Raw genomic sequence first — 25,280 nt, 5'->3', positions numbered from 1 at the left:
TTCCAAAATTCCCTTGATCTGGAAAAATCCCATCAGATTGGAAAATAACAAATGTTACTCCTCTGTTCAAGAAAGGCAGGGGATGGAAAGCAGGAAACTACTTACCAGTTGGCTTAACAATGAGGGAAATTAGGAATGTATAAGTAAGGAGGTTTAGGGAGCTTTTAGAAAATCTCAATGAAATCAGGCTGAGTCGACATGGTTTTGTGCCAGGGAAATCGTGCTCAACCATGAACTCTCTTCCTGAAAAGGTGGAACATTTTGAAGGCAGAGGTGGATAGATTCTTGATAAGCAAGGGGGTGATAGATTATTTGGGGTAGGCGAGATGCAGATTTGATGTTACCATCAGATCACCCATGATCTTATTAAATAACAGAGCAGGCTTGAGGGGCAAAATGATCTATTCCTGCTCCTTGTTCATATGCATGATTTATTAGAGTTCTTTGAGGAAGTAACAAGCAACATGGATAAAGGGGAATCTGTGGATGTGCTGTACCTAGATTTCCAGAATATGTAACACGATACCACACCAATGATTATTGCGCAAAATAAAGGCTCATGGTGTAGGGGATAATAACATATTAGTATGAATAGAAGATTGTGTAGCTAACAAGCAGAGTGCAGAGGTAAATGGGTTATTTTCAGGTTGGCAAGGTGTGATGATTGCACACAGGGATCAATGATGGGCCTTAGCTATTTACAACTTATATCAGTGATTTAGGCAAAGGGACTGAATGTATGCTTGCTAAATTTGCTAATGACGTAAAGATAGCTCGGAAAGTAAATTGTTAAGTGGACATAAGGAAGCTGCAAATTGACTTGGGTTAAGTGAGGTTAAAAATAGGTTTAAAATTTTGCAAATGGATTATAAATAATATGGGAAAATATGAACTTGTCCACTTTGGCAGAAATAATGGAAAAGCAGCATATTACTAAAATGAAGAGAGATTGCAGAACTCTGAGGTACAAAGGCATCTAGGTGTCCTGGTACATGAATCACAGAAGGTTAGTATGCAGCTACAGCAAGTGATGAGGAAGGCTAATGGAATGTTTTTTTTATTGCAAAGCAAATGGAATATAAAAGTTGTGACGTTTTGCTGCAGTTTTACTGAGCATTAATGAGACCTGCATTTAGAGTACTGTGTACAGTTTTGGTCTCCTTATTTAAGAAATGATATAAATGTGTTAGAAGCAGTTCAGAGAAGTTTTATTCAACTGATCTCTGGGATGAGGGGGTTATCTTATGATGCAAGATGGGTTGGCTGGGCCTGTGTCCACTGAAAGTTAGAAAAATGACAAGTGATCATATTGAAACATAGAGTCATAGAGATTTACAGCATGGAAACAGGCCCTTCGCCTTTTTTTTTAACCCCTAAGCGAGTCCCAGTTGCCCGCGTTTGGTCCATATCTCTCTATATCCATCTTACCCATGTAACTGTCTAAATGCTTTTTAAAAGACAAAATTGTACTCACCCCGACTACTACCTCTGGCAGCTTGTTCCAGATACTCACCACCCTGTGTGTGAAAAAATTGCCCCTCTGGACCCTTTTGTATCTCTCCCCTCTCACCTTTAACCTATGCCCTCTAATTTTAGACTCCCCTACCTTTGGGAAAAGATATTGACTAGCTGATCTCTGCCCCTCATTATTTTATAGACCTCAATAAAATCACCCCTCAGCCTCTTACGCTTCAGAAAGAAGTCCCAGTCTATCTAGCCTCTCCTTATACCTCAAACCATCAAGCCCTGGTAGCATCCTAATAAATCTTTTCTGCACTCTTTCTAGTTTAATAATATCCTTTCTATAATAGGGTGACCAGAACTGTACACAGTATTCCAAGTGTGGCCTTATCAATGTCTTGTACAACTTCAACAAGATGTCCCAACTCCTGTATTCAATGTTCTGACGAATGAAACCAAGCATGCTGAATGCCTTCTTCACCACCTTGTCCACCTGTGACTCAATTTTCAAGGAGCTATGAACCTGTACTCCTCAATCTTTGTTCTATAACTCTCCCCAACGCCCTACCATTAACTGAATAAGTCCTGCCCTGGTTCGATCGACCAAAATGCATCACCTCGCATTTACCTAAATTAAACTCCGTCTGCCATTCGCTACCCATTGGCCCAATTGATCAAGATCCCGTTGCAATTCTAGATAACCATCTTCATTGTCCACTATGCCACCAATCTTGGTGTCACCTGCAAACTTAGTAACCATGCCTACTAAATTCTCATCCAAATCATTCATATAAATGAGAAATAACAGTGAACCCAGCACCGATCCCTGAGGAACACCGCTGGTCACAAACCTCCAGTTTGAAAAACAGCCCTCTAAAAGCACCCTCTGTTTTCTGTCATCAAGCCAATTTTGTATCCATTTGGTTACCTCACCATGGATCTTGTGAGATTTAACCTTATGCAACAACCTACCATGCGGTACCTTGTCAAAGGCCTTGCTAAAGTCCATGTAGACAACATCAACTGCACTGCCCTCATCTACCTTCTTGGTTACCCCTTCAAAAAACTCAATCAAATTTGTGAGACATGATTTTCCACTCACAAAGCCATGCTGACTGAAACATATAAGATCCTGAGGGGACTTAACATGGTGGATGGTGGAAACATGTTTCCTCTTGTTGAAAAGGTTAGAATCAGGGGACACAGGTTAAAAATAAAGATTCTCCCATTTAAGATAGTGATGATGAAAATTTTATTTCTGAGTATCATGAGTCTTTGGCACTAAATTGATGGCAGGGTCATTGAATATTGTTAAGGCAAAATTAGATGGATTCTTGACTAACAAGGGAATCAAAGGTTGTTGGGGGTGCATGTAATGTGGAGATGAGGCAACTATCAGATCAACTATGATCTTAATGGGCCAAATGGCTTGCTCCTATACCTATCCTATATGTAGGTACAACATTCTGTATTTATGTATTTTTCCAATACCTTTTGTGCATCTCCCACTAATGTTCCTTTCCCACTGAGGCCATGTCTTCAGCTGTTTAGGCTTCAAGCTCTAGAATTTCCTAAACCTCTCAATCTTTTGTGCTCCTCATAAAATTTTCTTTGAGCAAGTGGTGGTCTTTTTGGACCTTATGACAATTTTGTCTGAATACATTCTTAAGTAACGTCTTAGAATGTTTCACTATGTTTAAGGTAACATATGCATGCATCATGTTGCCATAAATAGAATTTTCAGTGAAAGCCAGTGAATGTGGAATTTAAACTGTGAGTAAGATCTATATAACTTTTTGTTTGTGAATTACTCATTCTTCCTTAGTGTGATAAACATGTATTTATTGGTTTGCTGCTGAGCATTCTATGTGAATGTACTCGCTTAATTTTGAGAATGTTAAGATAATTTTTGTTTTCTCCAGGTTACAAAGGATCCTCCCAACAGACCACCAGATGCCATCATGAGCGATGTAACAAGTGTGGATCAGGTATAAAGGGACTTGTAATGTGCCTGATTATTAAGTCTTTAACAATGTGTGAGTCTGCATGAGTTTACTTTGACAAGAAAATTAACTTCTAAACTTAAGTAGAATGAATTAAAAATGCTCAAATTGTTTTTATGATGAACACCAGTATGCATTTCTATTCAAAAATAAATAATGGGTGAGATTCTCCGGTCGTGCATGCTGCAACACCAGAAAGTGGTCTTCCTTATACAAAGTCTTAGGAGGGCAAAAGGGGGCCATGAAATGTCCTTGGCAGGCAGGCTTAAGGAGAATCCCAAGGCATTTTATGCATATATAAGGAGGAAGAAGGTAGCTAAGGAAAGGGTAGGTCCACTCAAGCACAGTGGAGGAAATTTATGTGTGGAGCCAGATGAAGTGGGTGAGGTCCTTAACGAGTTCTTTGCATCCCCCAAAGGAGAAGGATGTGGTGGATGGTAAGTGTAGAAAGGAGGATGTTGACATTCTAGGACATGTTGAGATAAAACGAGAGGAGGTATTGGAGGTTTTGAAAAACATTAAGGTGGACAAGTCCCCAGGGCCATATAGGGTCTATCCCAGAATACTGAGAGGCAGGGAAGAAATTGTTGAGGCCTTGGCCAAAATCTTTGTATCCTCTTTAGCCATGATTGATGTATCAGAGATCGGAGAGTAGCTAACATTGTCCTCTGTTTACGAAGGGCAGAAGAGACAATCCAGGAAATTACAGGCCTGTGAGCCTTACATTAGTGGTGGGGAAATTATTGGAGAAGATTCTTAGGGACAAGATGTGCTCACATCTGGAAAAGAATAGGCTTATTACCAATGGGCAACATGATTTTGTGACGGGGAGGTCATGTCTCACAAACTTGATTGCGTTCTTTGAAGAAGTGACAAGAAAAATTGACCAGGGTAGGGCAGTGGATGTTATATACATGGACTTAAGTAAAGTTTTTGATAAGGTTCCTCATGGCAGGCTGATACAGATCCGAGGTGAGCTGGTAAGATGAATACCAAATTGGCTTGGGTATAGAAAGCAGAGAGTAGCAGTGGAAGGGTATTTTTCTAACTGAAGGCCTGTGACAAGCGGTGTTCCACAAGGTACAGTGCTGGGCCTCTGTTGTTTGTAATATATATATAAATGATTTGGAAGAAAATGTAGATTGTCTGATGAGTAAATTTGCAGATGATATAAGAATTGGCGGAGTAGCGGATAGTGAGGAGGATTATCAGAGGATACAGCAGGATTTAAATAGGCTGGAGACCTGGGCTAAAAAATGGCAGATGGAATTTAACCCAGACAAATGTGAGGTGATTGAATTTGGAAGGTCTACTGCAGAAGGAAAGTATACAGTAAATGGTAGAGTCCTTAGAAATATTAGCATACAGCGGGATCTAGGCGTGCAGATCCACAGTTCTCTGAAGATGGCAACTCCAGTTGGTCAAGAAGGTGTATGGCATGCTGGCCTTCATCGGTTGGGGCATTGAGTATAGGAATTGGAAAGTCATGTTACAGCTGCATAAGACTTTGGTTAGGCTGCATTTGAAGTATTGTGTACAATTCTGGTCACCGCACCACCGGAAGGATATTGATGCATTGGAAAGGGTGCAGAAGAGGCTTACCAAGATGTTGCCTGGTTTAAAGGATATGGACTATGAAGAAAGGTTGAAAAAACTTGGATTATTTTTATTGGAACGTCAGAGGATGAGGGAGGACCTGATAGATGTTTACAAGATTATGACAAGCTTGGATAGAGTGGCTAGTCAGAGTCTTTTTCCCAGGGTCAAAGGGTCAATTACTGAGGGCTGTAGGTTGAAAGTGAGAGAGGGGAAAGTTTAAAAGAGATGTAAAGGACATGTTTTTCTCACAGAGGGTGGTGAATGCCTGAAACGCGCTGCCGGAAGAGGTGGTGGAAGCAGATTCTATGGCAATGTTCAAGAAGTATCTGGATAGATACATGAATAGGCAGGGAATAGAGGGATATGGACCACATGGAGGCAAGAAAAGATTAGATTAGAGAGGCATCTGTGTCAGCACAGACCTGGTGGGCCAAAGGGCCTGTTCCTGTGATATACTGTTCTTTATTCTTTCAGTGTATGACCGTGTTTTAATCCAGCACATCTTGACCTGCAATTCATTAATGACCCAAAAATGTAAAGGAAGTAGAAAGTGGACTATTCCTGGGGGGGACAGTATACATAAAATGGTGCAGTGTAATGTGATCTGGAAGTTCGAAAAACTCAAGACTGTGTGGAATTCTCTCATAACCCCCACCAGCATGTTTGATGGCAGGCACGGCAGGAGAATATGACAGGAGGCCCAGAAATAGGTTCCATGCCAGTGTGAATTTACCACAGGATCTTCAGTTGATGCATGCCATGGTTGGTCGGAAACCTGCCAAAGGCCTATCGGTATTACCACAGATGCAGGATGCAAATTGAAACCCGATCCTCACGCCTGATTCTCCATGGTTTTGACAGGAAAGCACACCGATGTGAAACATGTTTGAAACAAGGTGGCGTGCAGATGTCAGGGCTCATTCGGAACAATGCCTGGAGCTGCCTCGAGTTCAGCCTGAAGGCCGCTCGCAATCCTGGGCCCTGGAACGCCACAGTTGTGGGTCGGGGGAGCATCTCCTGTTGCACCTGCCAGATTAGTTGTCTTGAGGGTATCCATTTTCCAGCCTTAAAAAATTCCAGGAGATCTGTGTTCGTTTGCAGGAGGTCCATCTTCTGATCCCAGTGTGCTCCCGGAAATCTATCTTCATCTTCAGGAGGTTCACCACCTTTCTCCAATGGTGGGTCAGGGATGTTGGATGCCTTCCCAACCTGGACAATATGGTGGTCTTCATACCATCCAGGCCTGCCCTGCCACTGAATACAGCATAAAACACCCAGGCATATAATTGATGAGGTCGTGACTAGAAGATTTGCGTGTTTTCCGCTGGCTGCCGAAATGGGAAACACGCCATACTCCCACATTCACTACAGCACTTAGTCTCAAAATGAGAGAATTCCTCCATATGAATCAGATACACCATTTTAAAAGGACTAAATTAATGAAATAGGTGAACAACTAAAGCAGGTAAATTGCTGGGGGCGGTGTGGGAGGGGTAGATTTCAACATTTCAGTGGAAGGTGTGAGAAACATTTAAAGATTTGTATTTCCTCAAAGGTTTTCCTGATTGGCTCCATGGCTATGGTAACAGATTAGTGAAAACCCTAGATAGTGGTAGTAAACTATGATTTTTGTTCATTTTCTACCGACCTGCGGCATTATGGGCCACCAGTTAACTGCAAGTGCTGGGCTTTACACAGCTTTCTGGCATATAAGTGATCCAAACATTTTAATTGCCCACTCATGTGATCGTCCCTTGTTCCAGGGATTTTGTTGATGCTGTGGCAGCCTAGTAGAGAATCCCAGAGGAATGTTCTGGCTGACGTTGGGCATATGGAATAAATGCATTCTCAAAACCAGCAAGCTCTGGCTAAATAGATTAACACACAAATGGAAAGTGAGATTAACACAAAAGGGCAGCCTGAGAACAGGGAAATCTGTAAGAAAAAAAGCACAAAGAGGCTTGAAACTGAGGATGAACATAAAATATGAAGCATTCTGCATATGTACTTGCTTCAAGTATTCGCAAGGGAAGACTTGAGTAATTTGCACTTTCCATGCAAAGATATTCTAAATTAAAGTAACAGATTTAATCAATATTTTGGACTTTGTTGTGTTTCTCATTTTGGACAGCTATTTACATATTTATTTTGGAAGCAGCTATCACTGTTCTCGGGAGACACAATCATACATTGGAAAAATTGTCATTCCATTTTTGAACAAACGGGTGAAAAGGCAGTTTTAACCATTAAAGGTTTCCCAGCAACCATATATATAAAAACTGTCATTGGTTCTTTTCAAGAGGACCTACCTGAAAGCAAATAACTTCTAAATGACTTCAATAAGGCACAGCCCTTGCACTTTGCGGTTCCAAAGATATGTGCCAATTTGCATTGTTTCACTAAGGTGCAGACTTGTGAATTGTATGCTCCAATAACTCTTCCCCATAGCATGTGTCCTTTGTTTTACTGTCGACAGCACTACAATAAACCTGTTGCTAGAATCACAGAATCCCTGCAGTACAGAAGGAAGCTATTCAGCCCATCGAGCCTGCACTGACAACATTCACCCTATTCCCGTAACCCCACACATTTACCCTGCTAATCCCCCGACTCTGGGGTCAACACTAGGGTTAATTTAGCATGGTCACTCAATCTAATGTTTTTGGATTGTGGGAGGAAACCGAAGTACCCGGAGGAACCCACGCAGACACGGGGAGAAAGTGCAAACTCCATACAGACAGTGGCCGAGGCCGGAATTGAACCTGGGTCCCTGGCGCTGTGAGGCAGCAGTGCTACCACTGTGCCAATGTGCCGCCACTAATAAGCCCCTGATCAGTAATGTTTTATTTGTACAGCATCAAATTCTGTAGGCTGTTCATTCTAACTGTTAGGGAGCAGTATTCGTTTGTTTATAGTGGATGATGGAGGCGATCTTGAGTATATGCTTGCTGTCCGAGTGAATGCCAGCGGGGCTCAAGATCCAGAAGTTGCAGATCTCTGCTGGCAAGATCGCAACATCAAATCTTCCCCACCCCTCGCCGGCTGCATCATCAGGCTCACACCCATTACAGGTGTGAACCTGATTCATATGCATTTAAACAAATTTCAATATGATTAACATGCCTCCCCCACCAGATATTGAGCCCTCCCCCATCAGTGGTGTTTACAACAGGCTCACCCAAAGGTGAACATATCGTGGGGATCCCCCCAAGGGCATAAAAGTGAGTGCAGCCCCCAGGGGAGAGGGTCATAGCTAGGCAGTGTCCTGGAAATGCCTCCGGCACTGCTCCTTGACACAGGTTGGCACTACCAGATTACCACCATGCCCATGCTGACTTGGCAGTGCCAACCTGTGCCAAGGGGCAGAACCCAGTAGGAGCCTCATTGTGGGAATTCATTTACATATATATACAGTGGTGGCTGAGTGTGAACAGAGGAGCAGGCGATGCCTGTGATGGCTGTTGGTGGGGGGGGGGGGAGTCAGTTGGGGGGGGCGGAAGGAGAGAAGTGCCGGCTCTGGTCAGGGGTGTGGAGAGGAGCCCCCGAGATCTTTCGGGTGGGCTGGTGAGGAAGTTAATTGCCCTTCAAAAATGCTGCCCCGATCTCCGTGCAGCCTGGCTTTGCCAGCATGTTGAAGCACTGCCCCTGTGTGACAATGTGAAACATGGCTCCTTGATTTTCTAAATTTTCAATGTCTAGTGGCCCTGTTAGCTGCAAATTCCATAATGGCAGCTAAATATCTAGAGCTGCCAAAAATGGGACTTGTGCCAGCGGGGAAATCTCAGTTTGAGACCTTCCCCGCAGTGACCTGATTGCAGCACATTAACATATTTGAACATATTATTAAAGAGTTTCATGCTGTAGCATCTGACGACAGCGCATCCCACCCTCCCCCCAAGTGGGGTGACCTTATGCCAGCGTGAATCTCTAGTCGTAATGATGACACCGGGGCTGCGGAGATGCCTGCAGACCCATGGGTTTGAGAGACAAGGCTGGGCATTGCTCTTGGTGCCCACATAGTGCCAAGGGTCACATTGGGGGACTCTGACACAGAGGGGGAGGTTACCCTCCTCTATTTGGGGGTGGGGGCAGGTTCCCATTCTGCGTATGAGGGTTGGGAGTCAGCTGTGTTCCCATTTTCCATTTCGTGGGGGTTCCCAAACTCGGTGGGGAAACAGGGTGTCCTGATGTCCGTATTGGGGTTGGGGGTGGGTATGCCGATGTCCCTGGGGGTTGAACCTTAATCTCAGAATCTGTGTTGCCAGTGTGTTTAGGTCCCTTCCCTCCAGCTGGCTGTGAGATTCTTGCTAGCATATTGAAATTTGCAGAGTGCTGTTAAATCTGTCGAGAAAAGGTGTCTGTAAAGCCAGTGCGTTTCACACAGCCTTTTTCACCTCATCTAGCACTCTGTGCAATTTTGTGAAAAGTGCACCCAACCTGTATATCATTTATCGCATGGTATGTACAAAACATCCCTCGATTCACCTCTAGTCCTAATAACTTTTCATATATATCAAACTTTGCATTTCACATGCATCAAACTTTAAGTCACCTAATACAACAGCAAAATACTGCAGATGTTGGAAATTTGAAAATAGAAACTGGTGAAAATACTCAGCAGATCTGGAACCACCTGCAGAGAGAGAAACGGTTGACATTTCAGATTGATGCCCTTTCATTAGAAAAGGTTGAATAAGGTTTTTATTTTGATTCAGCAATGCTGCTAAAGTTCTCAGAAGGTTGCTACACAAGAGGGCTGATTCTGTATGCCCAGTGGGTAACAGCACTCAGAAAATAATTTGCAGGAAATTGTGGGTGCACATCTGGAGATTTTCTTCCCATTAGAATTAATAGCAAGTAAATCATGGATTGTGAGCCAATGAGTTTTCAGGGCCTACAGTCACTTTTCCATTGGGTATGTGGAATCAGCCCATAACCTTCAAATTCTCTCCTTCAAAAACTTTGTGTTAATGTGCAATGCGTGAATGATCTTGATGCTAAATTTTCAGTTTTGGAAACTGGTAGAATTTTTTTTTAATTGTAGCGCTTTGTAACATTTAGTTGCTAACTTTGATTGTTAAAATACATTTATTTCATAAACAGTTATGTGAACTTCATTGTGTGTTGATCAATGATTTAATTGTATTGATAAATTATTGCTCAAAAAATGCATTTTGTCAAAGCTTTTTGCCTTGCACTCATCAGGACAATCGCAAGAATACCAATGCCATATCAATGTGATTGTTCTGTTGAATACAAGGCAAAAATGTCTTTTTTCAGCATTGCTCAAGTTCTGTACTAATAAATGGCTATTTATAACTTAGGAAAATGTCCAAAGTTCTGAAAAAGAATCAGTGAGAAACGAGGAGAAAAAGGGTCCGTTTTAACATGGTTTCATAGTAAGGTTTGAGAACTTAACTGACGTGGTAGACAATTTTAGCCACTTCCATGCAAATTGAAATAAAATACTCAGCTTAAAGATAAAGTGCTGACCATTGGCAGAATTCTATTTTCTGGGTTGCATGTGTGTAATTTAAAGTATAAATATTACCAGGTTTAATTGATTTTAGAAAGTGAGTTGAATTTTTTTTTCTGCGTAGCTGTATGTGTGATCAACATTTATAAAAATGTCTACAATTATCTGTTAACTTAAAGTAAGGATATGTTTCCGCATGTTACAGGCTGCTTTGTATCGACTGAGTGGAGACAGGAACCCCTTGCATATTGAACCAAATTTTGCTGCTTTCGGAGGTAATTGATTGGTAAATTAAAATGGGTAATATTTTTATCAAAATAAATGTTTTGTTTACTAATTTTATTACTTGTGTATTTGAGAGGTAGAGAATTATGATAAAATTACAATAATTTATTAATAGGATTCCCATATTCCTGTTGTTATTTGATCATATTCTTTACCTACCCAGTCATAGCCATAGAACCTGAAATGGCTTTTCTTCCTGTTCTTGCCATCCTCCAAGGAACAATCCTTAGCCCCCTCTGCTTTCTTATCTGTTTGCTGCACCTGGGCCAGCATCATCCAAAAAGACAACGATGGTTTCTGTTGTACACAGATGTGACCCAGCTCTAGCTCAACACCACCTCTCCTGACTGTTGCATTGTTTCTAAATCATTCAACTTCTTACCTGACACCCAGTAATGGATGAGCAGAAATCTCTAATTAATTATCAGGAAGACCAAAGCCATTCCCTTCAGTCTCTGCTACAGAACCGCTACTTCCTCGCCACCCCACTCCTCTGTTCCTGGCAACCGCCTGAGACTGAATCAGGCTGTTCGCAACCTTCAAGTCATATTTGATCCTGAGATGAGTTTCCAACCACACATCACAGTATTACTAAGACCACTTATTTATTTCCACCTCTATAAGTCTCTTTGTTTCTGGTATCCCCACAATGTTAGGTAGGGAATTCTAGGATTCTAACCCAGGATTGATGAAGGAATGGTGATGCATGCCCAGATTTGGATGGTGCATGATATTTTGCTACTACGATACTCCCTGCTCCAGGTTAACACAGACCGCTTCATTAGTGGAGGAGTTTGTTAATGGGGCTGAACACCAGAATTATCAATAAACAGCCATTTTTCTGACCTTATGATGAAGCAGAAGTTATTGAACCAGCTGAAATGGTTTAACTGAAGATATTACCATGTGGAATCCCTGCAGCAATTTTCTGTGTCTCTGATGATTGCTTTTGAACAACCACAATTACCTTACTATGTATCGAATATGTTTCCAACCACTGGTTGAGCTTTTGAATGATTTTAGTTTTGTGAGGGCTCCTAGCCACCGTGCTGAAATGAGTGCTGCCATGGTATTGAGGGCAACTATTCTCACCTTTTCTCTTGCATTCAGCTCCCACCTCATCCACGACTCTGCAAAACCAAAATCCAGATGAAATTGGAAGAATATAAATGAACATTATATATTCTGGTAAAAATTAGGATGCAAGCTCAGTCTCCTCAATCTTTCTTGTTAAATAGACAATGGAACTTGAACAATTTGAGTCCCGAGGATTGTAGAGCTGGAGGAGGTTACAGAGAGGCCAAGTCCTGAAGTGATTTGAGCATGAGGATGAGAGTTTTGAGTTTGAGGCATTAAATGCTGGGTGCAGATATAAGTCTGCAAGCACAAGATGAATGTGTAAACCAGGAGAAGCAGAACTTTGGAAGAGTTGAAGTTCATGGAAGATGGGAGGTCGGCCAAGAGAGCATAGAAGCTGTGTATAAAGAGGATAAAGACATGGCTGAGAGTTTATATGAACTGAGGGGAGATGGGCAATGTTACTTTGGAAGTTAAACATCTCTGTGATGCTGAATATATGGAAACACTAAACTAATTTTGTAAATAATATACAGGATGATTTTGGTCAAATTTAGTTGATTTAATTTTCCTATATTGATAAGATGTTTCCTTTGTGATGGGATTTAGGAGGCATGTAAATTCAGGATGTTTATTGTATGATCAGTTAGAAACAGACACTAAAATAACACATTTAATCTTGTTTGTTCTTCACTGTTCAGCAATAAAATAAGCTGTAGAAATGTTGAATGGCCTTCATCTCGTGCAAAATTATATTTTGAATAGTATGTTGAAGGGTCAGGATCTTTTTATGGTGGATCATTTTCCATCAAGAGATGAAGGTAGGGTTGAAATGCCATTTTTTGTGAAAGAATAAAATCTATATATGTTAGAGACTGATAAAGCTCTTGGTTTTGCATAGGATAAAACAGTAATTTTATTGGAAATGAGTTGACATTTAACCATGTAGAATTTATTTGCACTGCATTTAGAATCACCTGGTGAGCGTGACATTTTGGTCAGACATGAGCAGTGAAAAAGAACAAATATATTATGATCCTGGTTGATCTTACCATTAGATGGGAAGATGCCACAATGAAACCCTGGCTCAAAAGATCGCAACTTACAGGAACCACTAATTAGTTTTAACAGCAAGAAAAAAATATTAAACATGAAAAATTTGATTATGGTACAACACTCCTTTATTGCCCCCTTAGTTTCACAAATGAGTACAGTTCAAAATAACATCCCACTTTGAACCTTATGGCAGATGTCACTTAACTGATCTTCAATGGATTTCTTTGAAAATCCCCCAGTTCCTCTCTGTTGTTTTAATTTCAGACTTCTTGAAAACTTCATTTCTCTAGTTTCCTGAACTAGCTATTTAAGTTTCCTGCAGTTTTCTTAACCATTACCCCACTGTAAGGCTTTTCTTCCAGCGTAGCTGAGGGAGATATTCCCTCTCTACCCCTCAAAAACCAACTGTTATGAATTTAATAGGTAGTTTTAAGGGATCTATATTTATTATTAAATAGTAGAAATAAGATGTGGATTTAAGTAGGTTTAATTTAGTAGGTAAGAGGAGTAAATCTCAAAGTCAAAAAGCTTTCCTATCCTAAAGGTGCTCCTGACTACTAAGCAATGACTTTTTACTTCGCCAAGTGTTTTTACTTTTCATGTCGTTATTCCTCTAATCAGAATAGAAGTACAGTTTAAACTGACCAAACCCCACACATTTGTCTCGCATGAACCTAACTAGAGACTTACTCCTCTTGCCTACTAAATTAAACCCACTTAAATCCATATCTTATTTCTAATATTTATTAATACAAATATAGATCCCTTAAAACTGCCTGTTTTCCTGATAATGTTAGAACAAAGCAGGAGTAGGCCATTCCACTATTCAATATGATCGTAGCTGATCATTCACTTCCATACCGTTTTCCCACACTATCCACATAACCCTTTAAGTCATTTGAGATTTAGAAACTTGTATCTGTCTGCCTTAAGCATGCTCAGTGAGTAAGCTTCAACAGCCCTCTGAGATAGAGAATTCCAAAAGTTCACAACTTTGAGTAAAAAAATTCTCCTCATCTCATCGTTGCTCCCCCTTATTTTGAAATTGTGTCCCCTGGTTCTAGATTCTCCTGATGTGGAGATGCCGGCATTGGACTGGGGTAAACACAGTAAGAAGTTTAACAACACCAGGTTAAAGTCCAACAGGTTTATTTGGTAGCAAAAGCCACACAAGCTTTCGGAGCTCCACGCCCCTTCTTCAGGTGAGTGGGAATTCTGTTCACAAACAGGGCATATAAAGACACAGACTCAATTTACATGAATAATGGTTGGAATGCGAATACTTGCAGCTAATCAAGTCTTTAAGATACAAACAACGTGAGTGGAGAGAGCATCAAGACAGGCTAAAAAGATGTGTATTGTCTCCAGACAGGACAGCCAGTGAAACTCTGCAGGTCCAGGCAGGCTGTGGGGATTACAAATAGTGTGACATGAACCCAATATCCCAGTTGAGGCCGTCCTCATGTGTGCGGAACTTGGCTATCAGTTTCTGCTCAGAGACTCTTGCACCGCCGTGTGTCGTGAAGGCCGCCTTGGAGAACGCTTACCCGAATATCAGAGGCCGAATGCCCGTGACCGCTGAAGTGCTCCCCAACAGGAAGAGAACAGTCTTGCCTGGTGATTGTCGAGCGGTGTTCATTCATCCATTGTCGCAGCGTCTGCATAGTTTCCCCAATGTACCATGCCTCGGGACATCCTTTCCTGCAGCGTATCAGGTAGACAGCGTTGGCCGAGTTGCAAGAGTATGTACCGTGTACCTGGTGGATGGTGTTCTCACGTGAGATGATGGCATCCATGTCGATGATCCGGCACGTCTTGCAGAGGTTGCTGTGGCAGGGTTGTGTGGTGTCGTGGTCACTGTTCTCCTGAAGGCTGGGTAGTTTGCTGCGGACAATGGTCTGTTTGAGGTTGTGCGGTTATTTGAAGGCAAGAAGTGGGGGTGTGGGGATGGCCTTGGCGAGATGTTCGTCTTCATCAATGACATGTTGAAGGCTCCGGAGGAGATGCCGTAGCTTCTCCGCTCCGGGGAAGTACTGGACGACGAAGGGTACTCTGTCCACCGTGTCCCGTGTTTGTCTTCTGAGGAGGCCGGTGCGGTTTTTCGCTGTGGCGCGTCGGAACTGTTGATCGATGAGTCGAACGCCATATCCTGTTCTTATGAGGGCATCTTTCAGCGTCTGGAGGTGTCTGTTGCGATCTTCCTCATCCGAGAAGATCCTTTGTATACGGAGGGCTTGTCCGTAGGGGATGGGTTCTTTCACGTGTTTAGGGTGGAAGCTGGAGAAGTGGAGCATCATGAGGTTATCCGTGGGCTTGCGGTACAGTGAGGTGCTGAGGATTGCAACAGACACCTCCAGACGCTGAAAGATGCCCTCATAAGAACAGGATATGGCGCTCGACTCATCGATCAACAGTTCCGACGCGCCACAGCGAAAAACTGCACCGACCTCCTCAGAAGACAAACACGGGACACGGTGGACAGAGTATCCTTCGTCGTCCAGTACTTCCCCGGAGCGAAGAAGCTACGGCATCTCCTCCGGAGCCTTCAACATGTCGTTGATGAAGACGAACATCTCGCCAAGGCCATCCCCACACCCCCACTTCTTGCCTTCAAACAACCTCAAACAGACTATTGTCCGCAGCAAACTACCCAGCCTTCAGGAGAACAGTGACCACGACACCACACAACCCTGCCACAGCAACCTCTGCAAGACGTGCCGGATCATTGACACGGATGCCATCATCTCACGTGAGAACACCATCCACCAGGTACACGGTACATACTCTTGCAACTCGGCCAACGCTGTCTACCTGATACGCTGCAGGAAAGGATGTCCCGAGGCATGGTACATTGGGGAAACTATGCAGATGCTGCGACAACGGATGAATGAACACCACTCGACAATCACCAGGCAAGACTGTTCTCTTCAGCGGTCACGGGCATTCGGCCTCTGATATTCAGGTAAGCGTTCTCCAAGGCAGCCTTCACGACACACGACGGCGCAGAGTCGCTGAGCAGAAACTGATAGCCATGTTCCGCACACATGAGGATGGCCTCAACCGGGATATTGGGTTCATGCCACACTATTTGTAATCCCCACAGCCTGCCTGGACCTGCAGAGTTTCATTGGCTGTCCTGTCTGGAGACAATACACATCTTTTTAGCCTGTCTTGATGCTCTCTCCACTCACGTTGTTTGTATCTTAAAGACTTGATTAGCTGTAAGTATTCGCATTCCAACCATTATTCATGTAAATTGAGTCTGTGTCTTTATATGCCCTGTTTGTGAACAGAATTCCCACTCACCTGAAGAAGGGGCGTGGAGCTCCGAAAGCTTGTGTGGCTTTTGCTACCAAATAAACCTGTTGGACTTTAACCTGGTGTTGTTAAACTTCTTACTGTATCTAGATTCTCCACCAAAGGGGAAACATCTTACCTGCATTCATACTATCTACCCTTTAAGTAGGTTTCAATGAGAGCTCCTGTAATTCATCGAAACTTCGGAGAATGAAGGCCAGTTTCCCTAATCTCTGTTCAAAGGTCAATCCCACCATCAAAGTCTGATGATCCTTTTTTGCACTCCCTCTATGGCAATGAAGTATCATGGTAAAAGAACCAAAATTGCAAACAATACTCCAGATGCAGCCTAACCAAGATTTTATAAAATTGAAACAAGACGTCACCACTCCTGCACTCAAATCATCTTGTGGTAAAGGCTAAAATCTTATTAGCCTTTTTCTTTGCTTGCTGCACCTGTATGTTAGCTTTCAGTGACTCATTGAAGAGGACATTTTTGTTAGCCATGGCTGACTGTATTTCTTGTGTACCTTGAGGGAATGTATAGTTGCTGTAAATTATGTAATAATCCTTTAAAGACTATCCATTAGCTATGTACCATCATACCTTTACTGTATTTTCCCAATCCACCTCAGCCAGTTTACCCCTCATACTTTCGTAATTGGCTTTGTTTAAATTTAATACATTGGCTTCAGATTGAACAACTTTATTTTCAAGCATAATGTGAACTTCTACCACATTATGGCCACTCATCCCTAAAGATTCTTTTACAATGGGATTATTAATTTGCCTTTTTAATTACATAATTAGATCAAAAATAGCCTGTCCTCAAAATACTGCTCTAGAAAACCATCCCTAATACATTCCAAAGCTCGTCCTCCACAGTATTAGTGCTCATTAAGTTTAACCAGTCTATATGCAGATTGAAGTCACTCATGATTGCTATATTACGCATGCTACATACTTCTCTAGATTGATACCATGTGCCATATTACCATGACTGTTTGGTGACCTATAAGCAACTCCTACTAATGCTTGCTGCCCCCTGCCGTTTACTAATTACACCCAAACTGATTCCCCATTGTTTTTCCAATTTGAGATCCTCCCTTCCTAAATGTACTGATCCCAACCCTTATTATCAGCGCAACACCATCTCTTTTTTCTTTTTGTCTATCCTTCCTAAATGTTGAATATCTTTGAGTATTCTGTCCTCAGTCTTGGTCACCCTGTAGCCACAATTCACTGATGGAAATTAGACCACACCCATTTACCCCTGTGTGTCATCTACCAGAATGTTGTGTGTATTCAGTTAGAGTGCCCTTAATTTTAACATTATTCCACATTCTAAGCTTAGTTGATGCTCGCCTATGTTTTGCCTGCCTTCTAATTACACTTGCTACTTTTCTACCTCCTGTTACAAGCTTTATTTTCTTCCAATCTGAGCTACACCTCGGGTTCCCATCCCCTGGCAAGCTAGTTTAAACTCTCCTCAAGAACACTAGCAAATGTACACCAACTGTACATTTAGCTGTAATAAGAAAGCAATTGAAAATGTTTGATCTGTTAATATTGCTATCATTTTCTTAAGTCAGGTCAGGTGACATCTATGAAGCAAGCAGAGAAGTTAATGTTTCAATCATGTCGCCCTTCATTAAAATATTTTAAAATGTGTTTTGCCCAAAATTGATATTCCCTGAGTCACATTGTATTTCTTAATTTCTAAGCACTTTCTGCAGTTGATAATCTACAATGTTAAAATTATGTAAATATTAATTTAATTTATGACAAAAGACATGGAATCTGACAAAATGATTTAGCTTAATGATATACTGTCATAACACCAATCATTCAAATGTACTGTTTCAACAAATTTTATTTCATTAATTGCTTTCAGTGTTCCTGTTGGTATTGTGCTAAGGATGAAATGCTGTCATGTTTTGTAGAATTATTAACCTTAAGAAATAATTTTTAAAATATTGCCATTCAATAAAATATTGGAATGTTTGAAAATAAATCTTAAACTAATACATAAGATTCCATATAATAGTGGAAATCACATACATGCATAACTTCTGAAAGGTCAATAATAATTTAACAAAGCAATCTGGTGAAAGGCCCCCCTGAAGCTAACATTTTCCAACTGAAAAACAGTTACTGGTTAAAAGTTGGAGCAGAGAAACTGAAGTTGGTTCTGTACTCGGGGCACTGGCTAATAATCAGATTATAAATAATTCCCTCTTTGGATAGCTTTGTGATGCATAAAAATGTTTGCAGAATTAAAGTAACTTATTTTTCTTTGTTAAAGGGTTCAAAAAGCCTATTCTGCATGGATTGTGTTCCATGGGGTTTGCTGCACGGCATGTCTTAAAACAGTATGCAAATAATGATGTGACAAAATTCAAAGCCATCAAGGTACAAAGTAGTATATATTATTTATAAACTATTGTCCACTGAGCACTAAATTGGTTGTGCATGTAGCTCTTTGGTGCATTTGAGATTTGTTATACCTGCTAATTCTCAGCAGGAACTGTGTGATTAGAGCACTTTTCATTTTGGGGTTAAAATTTAGGCAAGTGTGATAAAACCTAAAGACACCTTGGTGCTGCGGTTTTGCCACCTGCCATCATCTGCTGCCTTGACCTGTAAATATATAATTGGTTGATAATGCAGAATAATTGCATTTACGTTTCACATTTACAACATTGCTTGTGTTTAATTTCTAGAGATTTTGAGTGTGCTGGAAAAGTTGTGCATCATCATTGTATGTAAGGATCATAGAAAAAGCAGCTGGTCCCCGCACATAAACTTAACAGCATATCAACAATTTTTATGCGTCACCAATAGTTTAGTACTAAACCTTTGTATATTCTTTAATTCTCTTTTACACTTTTTAGCCTGAATTATACATGGAATCCATGGAAATTAATGGGTTATTAGAGAATTTGTTGCTCTTTTATAGTGTCTGGGACATGAAATTATGGCAATGATGAAACAGTTGGAGTTATGAAGTAATATTCTTTCAATGCAGGCTCGTTTTGCAAAGCCAGTTATTCCTGGACAAACTCTAGAAACTAAAATGTGGAAAGATGGAAACCTCATTCATCTTCAGACAAAGGTCAGGACCTTTTTCCTCATTAATGAAATTAATATTATTACAATACATTAGTATTATAAAGAATAGTTAAGTTTCCTACCTTGAAATTTCTTGGAGTTGGTTATGGTAGCTGGCAGGTTGTGGACTAAAAGACTAATTCAAAATGTGAGCTGAGCTTGCTCTTTTTGTCAAGCACTCTGCTCACAGTTGTAGTCATGGAAAATGCCTGAGCATAACAGCTGCATAAAACACAATTACAGGTAACTGCATTTTGTTTCCTGTATGATAATGTGAAAGTAAATATGACCTCCTGAGCTCTAACTCAGCTACCTTTAGTAGGGGAAAAATGCAACTCACTATATTCAAAGGATTGCTATGCAAGTGGTTCTCAAACATTTTTGGTTGAAGGATCTCTTTTCAAGTAGATTAATAATCATGGAACCCTCATCTAAATTGTAATGCATGGAGTGTTATTTGTGAAATCAATGAAAATATTTGATAGACAAGGTAACTGGTAAATTGAATAACCTACTTATACTGTGCTCACTGGCACTTTAACCACTTCAGTGAATTTTGTCCCTGTAGTCAGTACAAAGTCAGGAGACAACCAGGTTGTTATTTAAATTGTAAATTTCTCTTAGCATTCCTCCATGCATGTTCACGTCCTCACAAATGATGGCCACACTCTGTTAATGCCTTGCCCGAGCGTGTCTCCAGCCACTGCTCATTTGCTTTTCTGAACATTTCTTATGGTCTTTCATTAAAGGTGTAAGATAAAAGCGTCAGTATGGACAGTTCGAGAGAGTGTGCTGTTGAGATAAGTGAATTTATTCACTGCTGACAAATTCTGATCATGACTGAAACATTAGGTTACCTGGAGCGAGGTTTCTTTGTACTGATTCTAAGGCTGACATTGGTGCGTGCATTGGAAAACAAGTCCGTGCTCCAGGGCATATCCAGCTCTGAACCAGCAGCTAGTGCACAGTTATTAGCAAACAGGAAATCACGAAGCACGTCCTTGGAGATCATGGTCTTTGCCTGGAGTTGTCTCAGATTGAGAAGCTTCCTGTTCATGTGATACCTTATTTCAATGCCCGAATCACCATCATGGAAAGCATTGAAGAGTATAATGGAGAAAAACATGTTGAAGATGTTTGGCACTAGCAGACAGCCCTGTTTAATGCCATTAGTGAATGTAAGAAGGTCAGAAGACTAACCAACACCTAGATCACACACAAGCATGCCTTCATGAACTATTAAACTGTTGTGATGAAATACTCTATTACCTTCCAAAGGCCCTCACAGCTGACTTGTCCAAGGGCTTGGTCAGGTCAGCAAATGTGGTGTAGGAGTCCATGGTTCTGTTCCTGGCATTTCTCCCAAAGCTTCTAACTGAAAACTCTTCACCGGTGGCTTCTCAACCTTTCCTGAAACTGCACTGACACTGATAGTAAATTATGATTGAGATGTAGCATTAAGTAGTTCAGAAGGATACTGGTGAAGATTTTGTTGGAAATGGAGAGGAATGAGATACTTCTGTGATGGTTGGTTGCTAAGTTCCTTTCCACTCGTATGGGTGGATAGTGGAGGCATCTTTGTGTTCTTGCAGCATAATTCCTTGCTCCCATATAAGCTGAAAGAGTTCAGTGAGCTGCTTGGATCAAGTATTGACCTCCCTTTGCAAACATCAGCTGGGTTAGCTACAATTTCTAGACCTTTGCCTTTGAACAGTAGTTTGATTGCATTTGTCATTTCTAACTCTGTGGGAGGTCATCAAGAGAGCAATGAATGGCAACCTATGGCCCCAGTAGATTGTTTTTCATTGCTGGATGAAGGCTGATTGGGGCTGTGATTAAAATGCTCTGTCCATCTTTCTAGAGCATTGAAACAGTAGACTGGGAACCACAGACAGATTTCAGAGCATCGTAGAACCTCAAAAACAGGGAAACTGATTTCCTTGATGCATATCAGTTTTAAAAAGTTTTCACCTTTCCAAGTCTCCGAAGTTTGACTCTTCAAATTATTCTGCGGACTCCCTGGGAGGTGTCTATGAACCCCCAGGAGTGCACTGATCCCTGTATGCGAACCACTTCTTTGAGCAACTGCAGCATGTTACATGACCAGATTAACTTAATTATATAAAAGCAAAATACTCTGGATGCTGGAATCTGAAACAAAAACAGAAAATGCTGGAAAATCTCAGCAGGTCTGACAGCATCTGTTGGGAGAGAATTGAATCTAGACGACCCTTCATCAGAACTTAATTATATAACTTGGGTATGTGGCAGGAACAATTTATTTTTATTGGTGAAGGCACTGTTCACCCAGATTTTTGTTTAAAAAAAACAAGCAGTACCTTTGAAGATCTATTGTGTGTGTAGATCTATTATGCTTGTATGCAAGTCTTATGTGTAGCATGTGCCCTAATTCCAAAGAATCCCTCAAACAACACTTCTTTCCAAGTTGCTGAAGGTTTGCACATCTCCCTTTTTCAGCAGCAGCAGTTTTAGGAAAGGAATTCTGCCATTCTTATCCGGTCTGGCCTACATGTGACTCCAGACTCTCAGCAATGTGGTTGACTCTTAACTGCCCTCTGAAATAGCCTAGCAAGTCATTGCCCTCTGAAATAGCCTAGCAAGTCATTCAGCTCAAAGGACATTAGAGATGTGCAACAAATGCTGTACACGCACATCCAATGAAAAAATAAATAAAAATAATCACCATAGATAGTGTCATGGGCGATCCGTAGTTACTTATCTGAATAGTATGTTAAAACAATTAATGTTTGCAGCTCACTCCAAGCATAGAGTCATAGAAATTTACAACACAGAAGGAGGCGATTTGGCCTATTATATCTGCACCAGCCAACAAGTAACCATTCAGGCTACTTTCACTTTCTAGCTCTTGGTCCATAGCCCTGTGGGGTACGGAATATCTAAGTACTTTGTAAATGTTATAAGGGTTTCTGTCTCTACCACTCTTAAGGCTGTGAGTTGCAAATCGCCACCATCCTCTGGGTGAAACTGTTTCCCTTGGAATTCCCCTTAATGTCCTACCTCTTAAATCTATGGCCTCTGGTTATGTGCCCTTAACCAAAGATCGTAGAGCCTGCTTATGCACTCTATCCAGACCATTTATAATTTGATAGGCTTCAGTTAGGTCTTCCCTCGGCCTTCTCTGTTTCCCCAAAGAAAACAACCCTTGCTTAGTCAATTTTTACACATAATTAAATTTCTCCCCTCCAGACAGCATCTTCAGAAAACTACTGTGTATCTCCTATTGTGCATTTACACCTTTCCTACAGAGTGCTGGCTAGAACTGCAAGTAGCACTCCAGCTGTGACCTAACCAAATGTTATACTGTTCCAGCATAATCTCCCAGCGAAGGCAAGTATCCTGTATGCCTCCTTTGACCACTGTATCTACCTCTCCAGATCCCATTGTTCCTCTTCACTGTTCCAACTGGTCTCCAGGTGAGGCCCTCCAATTTGTTATGATTCAGGATGAGATATCCCCATTTGTTACGCTCCCTGGTAAGGAGGGCTGACCTAGCTTACCTCCTTTATTTGAACCCCTTGGTTGGTTGCAGCAACGTTAATTTAAAACGGATTCCTTCCCTCCCGGATACCTTTTCCCAGCCCAAATGTATTTGTTTTAAAAGGAGGCAATTTAACCAGGCTTTCTTGAGTTAAAGAAAGAATGAGTTTCCTCATTACTAAAAGGTGAGAAAAATAATAAAACGTTATAAACATGCACACAAGTTAGAAATGAGAAGTGAATGCAAAAATAAAAGTTAAAAAGATATAGGAATCAGTCTGACTTGTCCGTAAGGAGTTGATGGTGACATGTTGTGGCCATTAAGTTGGGTGATTTTGGTATCACTGACTTTGGCAGTTGCAGTAAGAAGTCTCACAACACTAGGTTAAAGTCCATCAGGTTTATTTGGAATCACGAGCTTTCGGAGTGCTGCTCCTTCACCTGATGAAGGAGCAGTGCTCTGAAAGCTTGTGATACCAAATAAACCTGTTGGACTTGAACCTGGTGTTGTGAGACTCTTACTGCGCCCACCCTAGTCCAATGCTGGCATCTCCACATTTTGGCAGTTGAGCAGTTAGTTTGGAGTTTCTTGGTGCTGCAGGTTTGCTGAAAGGAGTTGTTCTGCTTTCTTTTCAACTGTGGCTTTGCTGACTTGTGACTTGTTTCCAGCAATATGAGAAAGAAAGAGAGAAACTTTTTTACCTGCAAGCTCAGGGATACCTAGTGGATGTTCTTAAGCTGTGTCTTTCACAGCACATACTAGCACAGTGGAGTCAGAATACCAGAATAGCACACAGACCAGGGTTGTAGTTTGTTTTAATCCATTTTCATGTGCACTCTTGAAAGGAAAAAAACAAATATGTTTTCCATCCAGGAGCTGCTTTCTTTCAAATCACATCATCTCCACAGTATGGGGTATAACTCTCAGGAGGTGGTTTCTGTTGAGATGGTGATCAGCCTCCATTATCTCTGCAACCTCAGGAAAATGCAGTTCAATTTTTGCATTGCATATCTTTGAAGTGCCTCTGTCTAAAGTTCCTTGACAACGCTCCAGGTGCAATATTACATGGCCTCTCTTGGGAGTAAGTATAATCCAGACATGAACTTGCCAGTCAGACACTGAATTACATTCACAGAATTTAAATTCTCAACCAATTTTGCCTTGTATGTCCTTTTATAAAAACACAGGTCTAAATTAAAAGTTTAATATTTTCATAAGTGATTTGGGCTATGATCCATTGTCATGGCAACATTTCTCAGTATCCTACCTTGCATTGATAGCCTTCTCCAAGTGCAATATCTCTCACTTCTCTGTATTGAATTTAATTTACATTGCCCAACTGATAGTCCAATTTAGAAAGTAAAATGGCACCATCTTCACAACTTCCCACAATGGCAAATTGTGAAATTAGATACTATAAATCTGCTAATTTGGTGGCTGGCAGCTGTAAATGGCTATAAAAGCTGCTGATTTATGGCAAAAATCTTAACTGAGAGTTTGCCTTCTCTCCTGTGTCTGGCACAAATGTGATTCCAGTGTCTCTCAAAATGGTTAACTTTTAATGCCCTTGAAAACTAGGGGTGGTCAATAAGTAGAATTATGGAATTGTTACAGCGCAGAAGGAGGCCATACTGTATTGCTGCAAGCACAATTTAATTCATTTCACAGCCACTCTTTTTCCCTGTAGCCCTGTATTTATTTTTTCTTCAGGTGCTTATTAAATGTCCTTTCGAAAGCCCTAATTGCATCTGTTTCCACCACCTGCTCAGGTAATGCATTTCCGATCCTAACCATTCACTGTATTTTTTGTAAAGAGCTTTTTACTCATATCACCTTTGCCTGTCACCTTAAATCCGTCCCCTTGGTTCTCAATCCTTTTGCCAATGGAAACAATTCTACCTACTCTGTCTATACCCCTTATGATTTTGAATGCCTCTATAAATCTCTTCTTTATCTTCTTCATGGAGAACAGCCACAGTTCCTTCAATCTGTTGTTGTATTCCTCATCCCTGGAACCCTCCTCATACATCTTTCCTGCACCCTATCTAAAGTTGTCACATCCTTCCCAAAATTGGGTGCCTAGAATTGGACATAACACTCCAATTGAGGTAGAACCAATGTTTATGAAGTTTCATCATAACTTCTTTACAATTAGAGATGACGATCTCATAGACATTTTAACCACTTTCTCAATTTGCCCTTCTGCTTTCAATGATTTATACACATATATTCCTAGGTCTTTCTGTTCCTGTATTCTCTTTAGAATTATACCCTTCATTTTACATTGGTCTCCAATCAATCCATGCTGGTGTTTATGCTTCACTTGAGCTTTCTCCCATCTTTTCTCATCTAAATCTACCTTTATCATCATCTATTCCCTTCTCCCCCAAATGCT

At 41.1% G+C, this 25,280-nt stretch overlaps 1 protein-coding gene across 2 annotated transcripts in view; it reads left to right on the top strand.

The window, feature by feature from the left end:
- hsd17b4 (hydroxysteroid (17-beta) dehydrogenase 4) overlaps positions 1–25,280 on the top strand; it is a 103,701-nt gene that overhangs the window by 63,869 nt on the left and 14,552 nt on the right. For both annotated transcript variants that reach the window (XM_078214608.1, XM_078214607.1), the window contains 4 exons: positions 3,384–3,449; positions 10,745–10,814; positions 18,560–18,666; positions 19,283–19,369. In XM_078214608.1, coding sequence (XP_078070734.1) covers positions 3,384–3,449; positions 10,745–10,814; positions 18,560–18,666; positions 19,283–19,369 — 330 coding nt within the window. The remainder of the gene's footprint in view (positions 1–3,383; positions 3,450–10,744; positions 10,815–18,559; positions 18,667–19,282; positions 19,370–25,280) is intronic.

Source organism: Mustelus asterias, chromosome 6, assembly GCF_964213995.1.
Source record: "Mustelus asterias chromosome 6, sMusAst1.hap1.1, whole genome shotgun sequence".
Taxonomy (NCBI): Eukaryota; Metazoa; Chordata; class Chondrichthyes; order Carcharhiniformes; family Triakidae; genus Mustelus; species Mustelus asterias.
The sequence above is the reverse complement of the archived record's forward strand: the minus strand, read 5'-3'. Positions and strand labels throughout refer to the sequence as shown.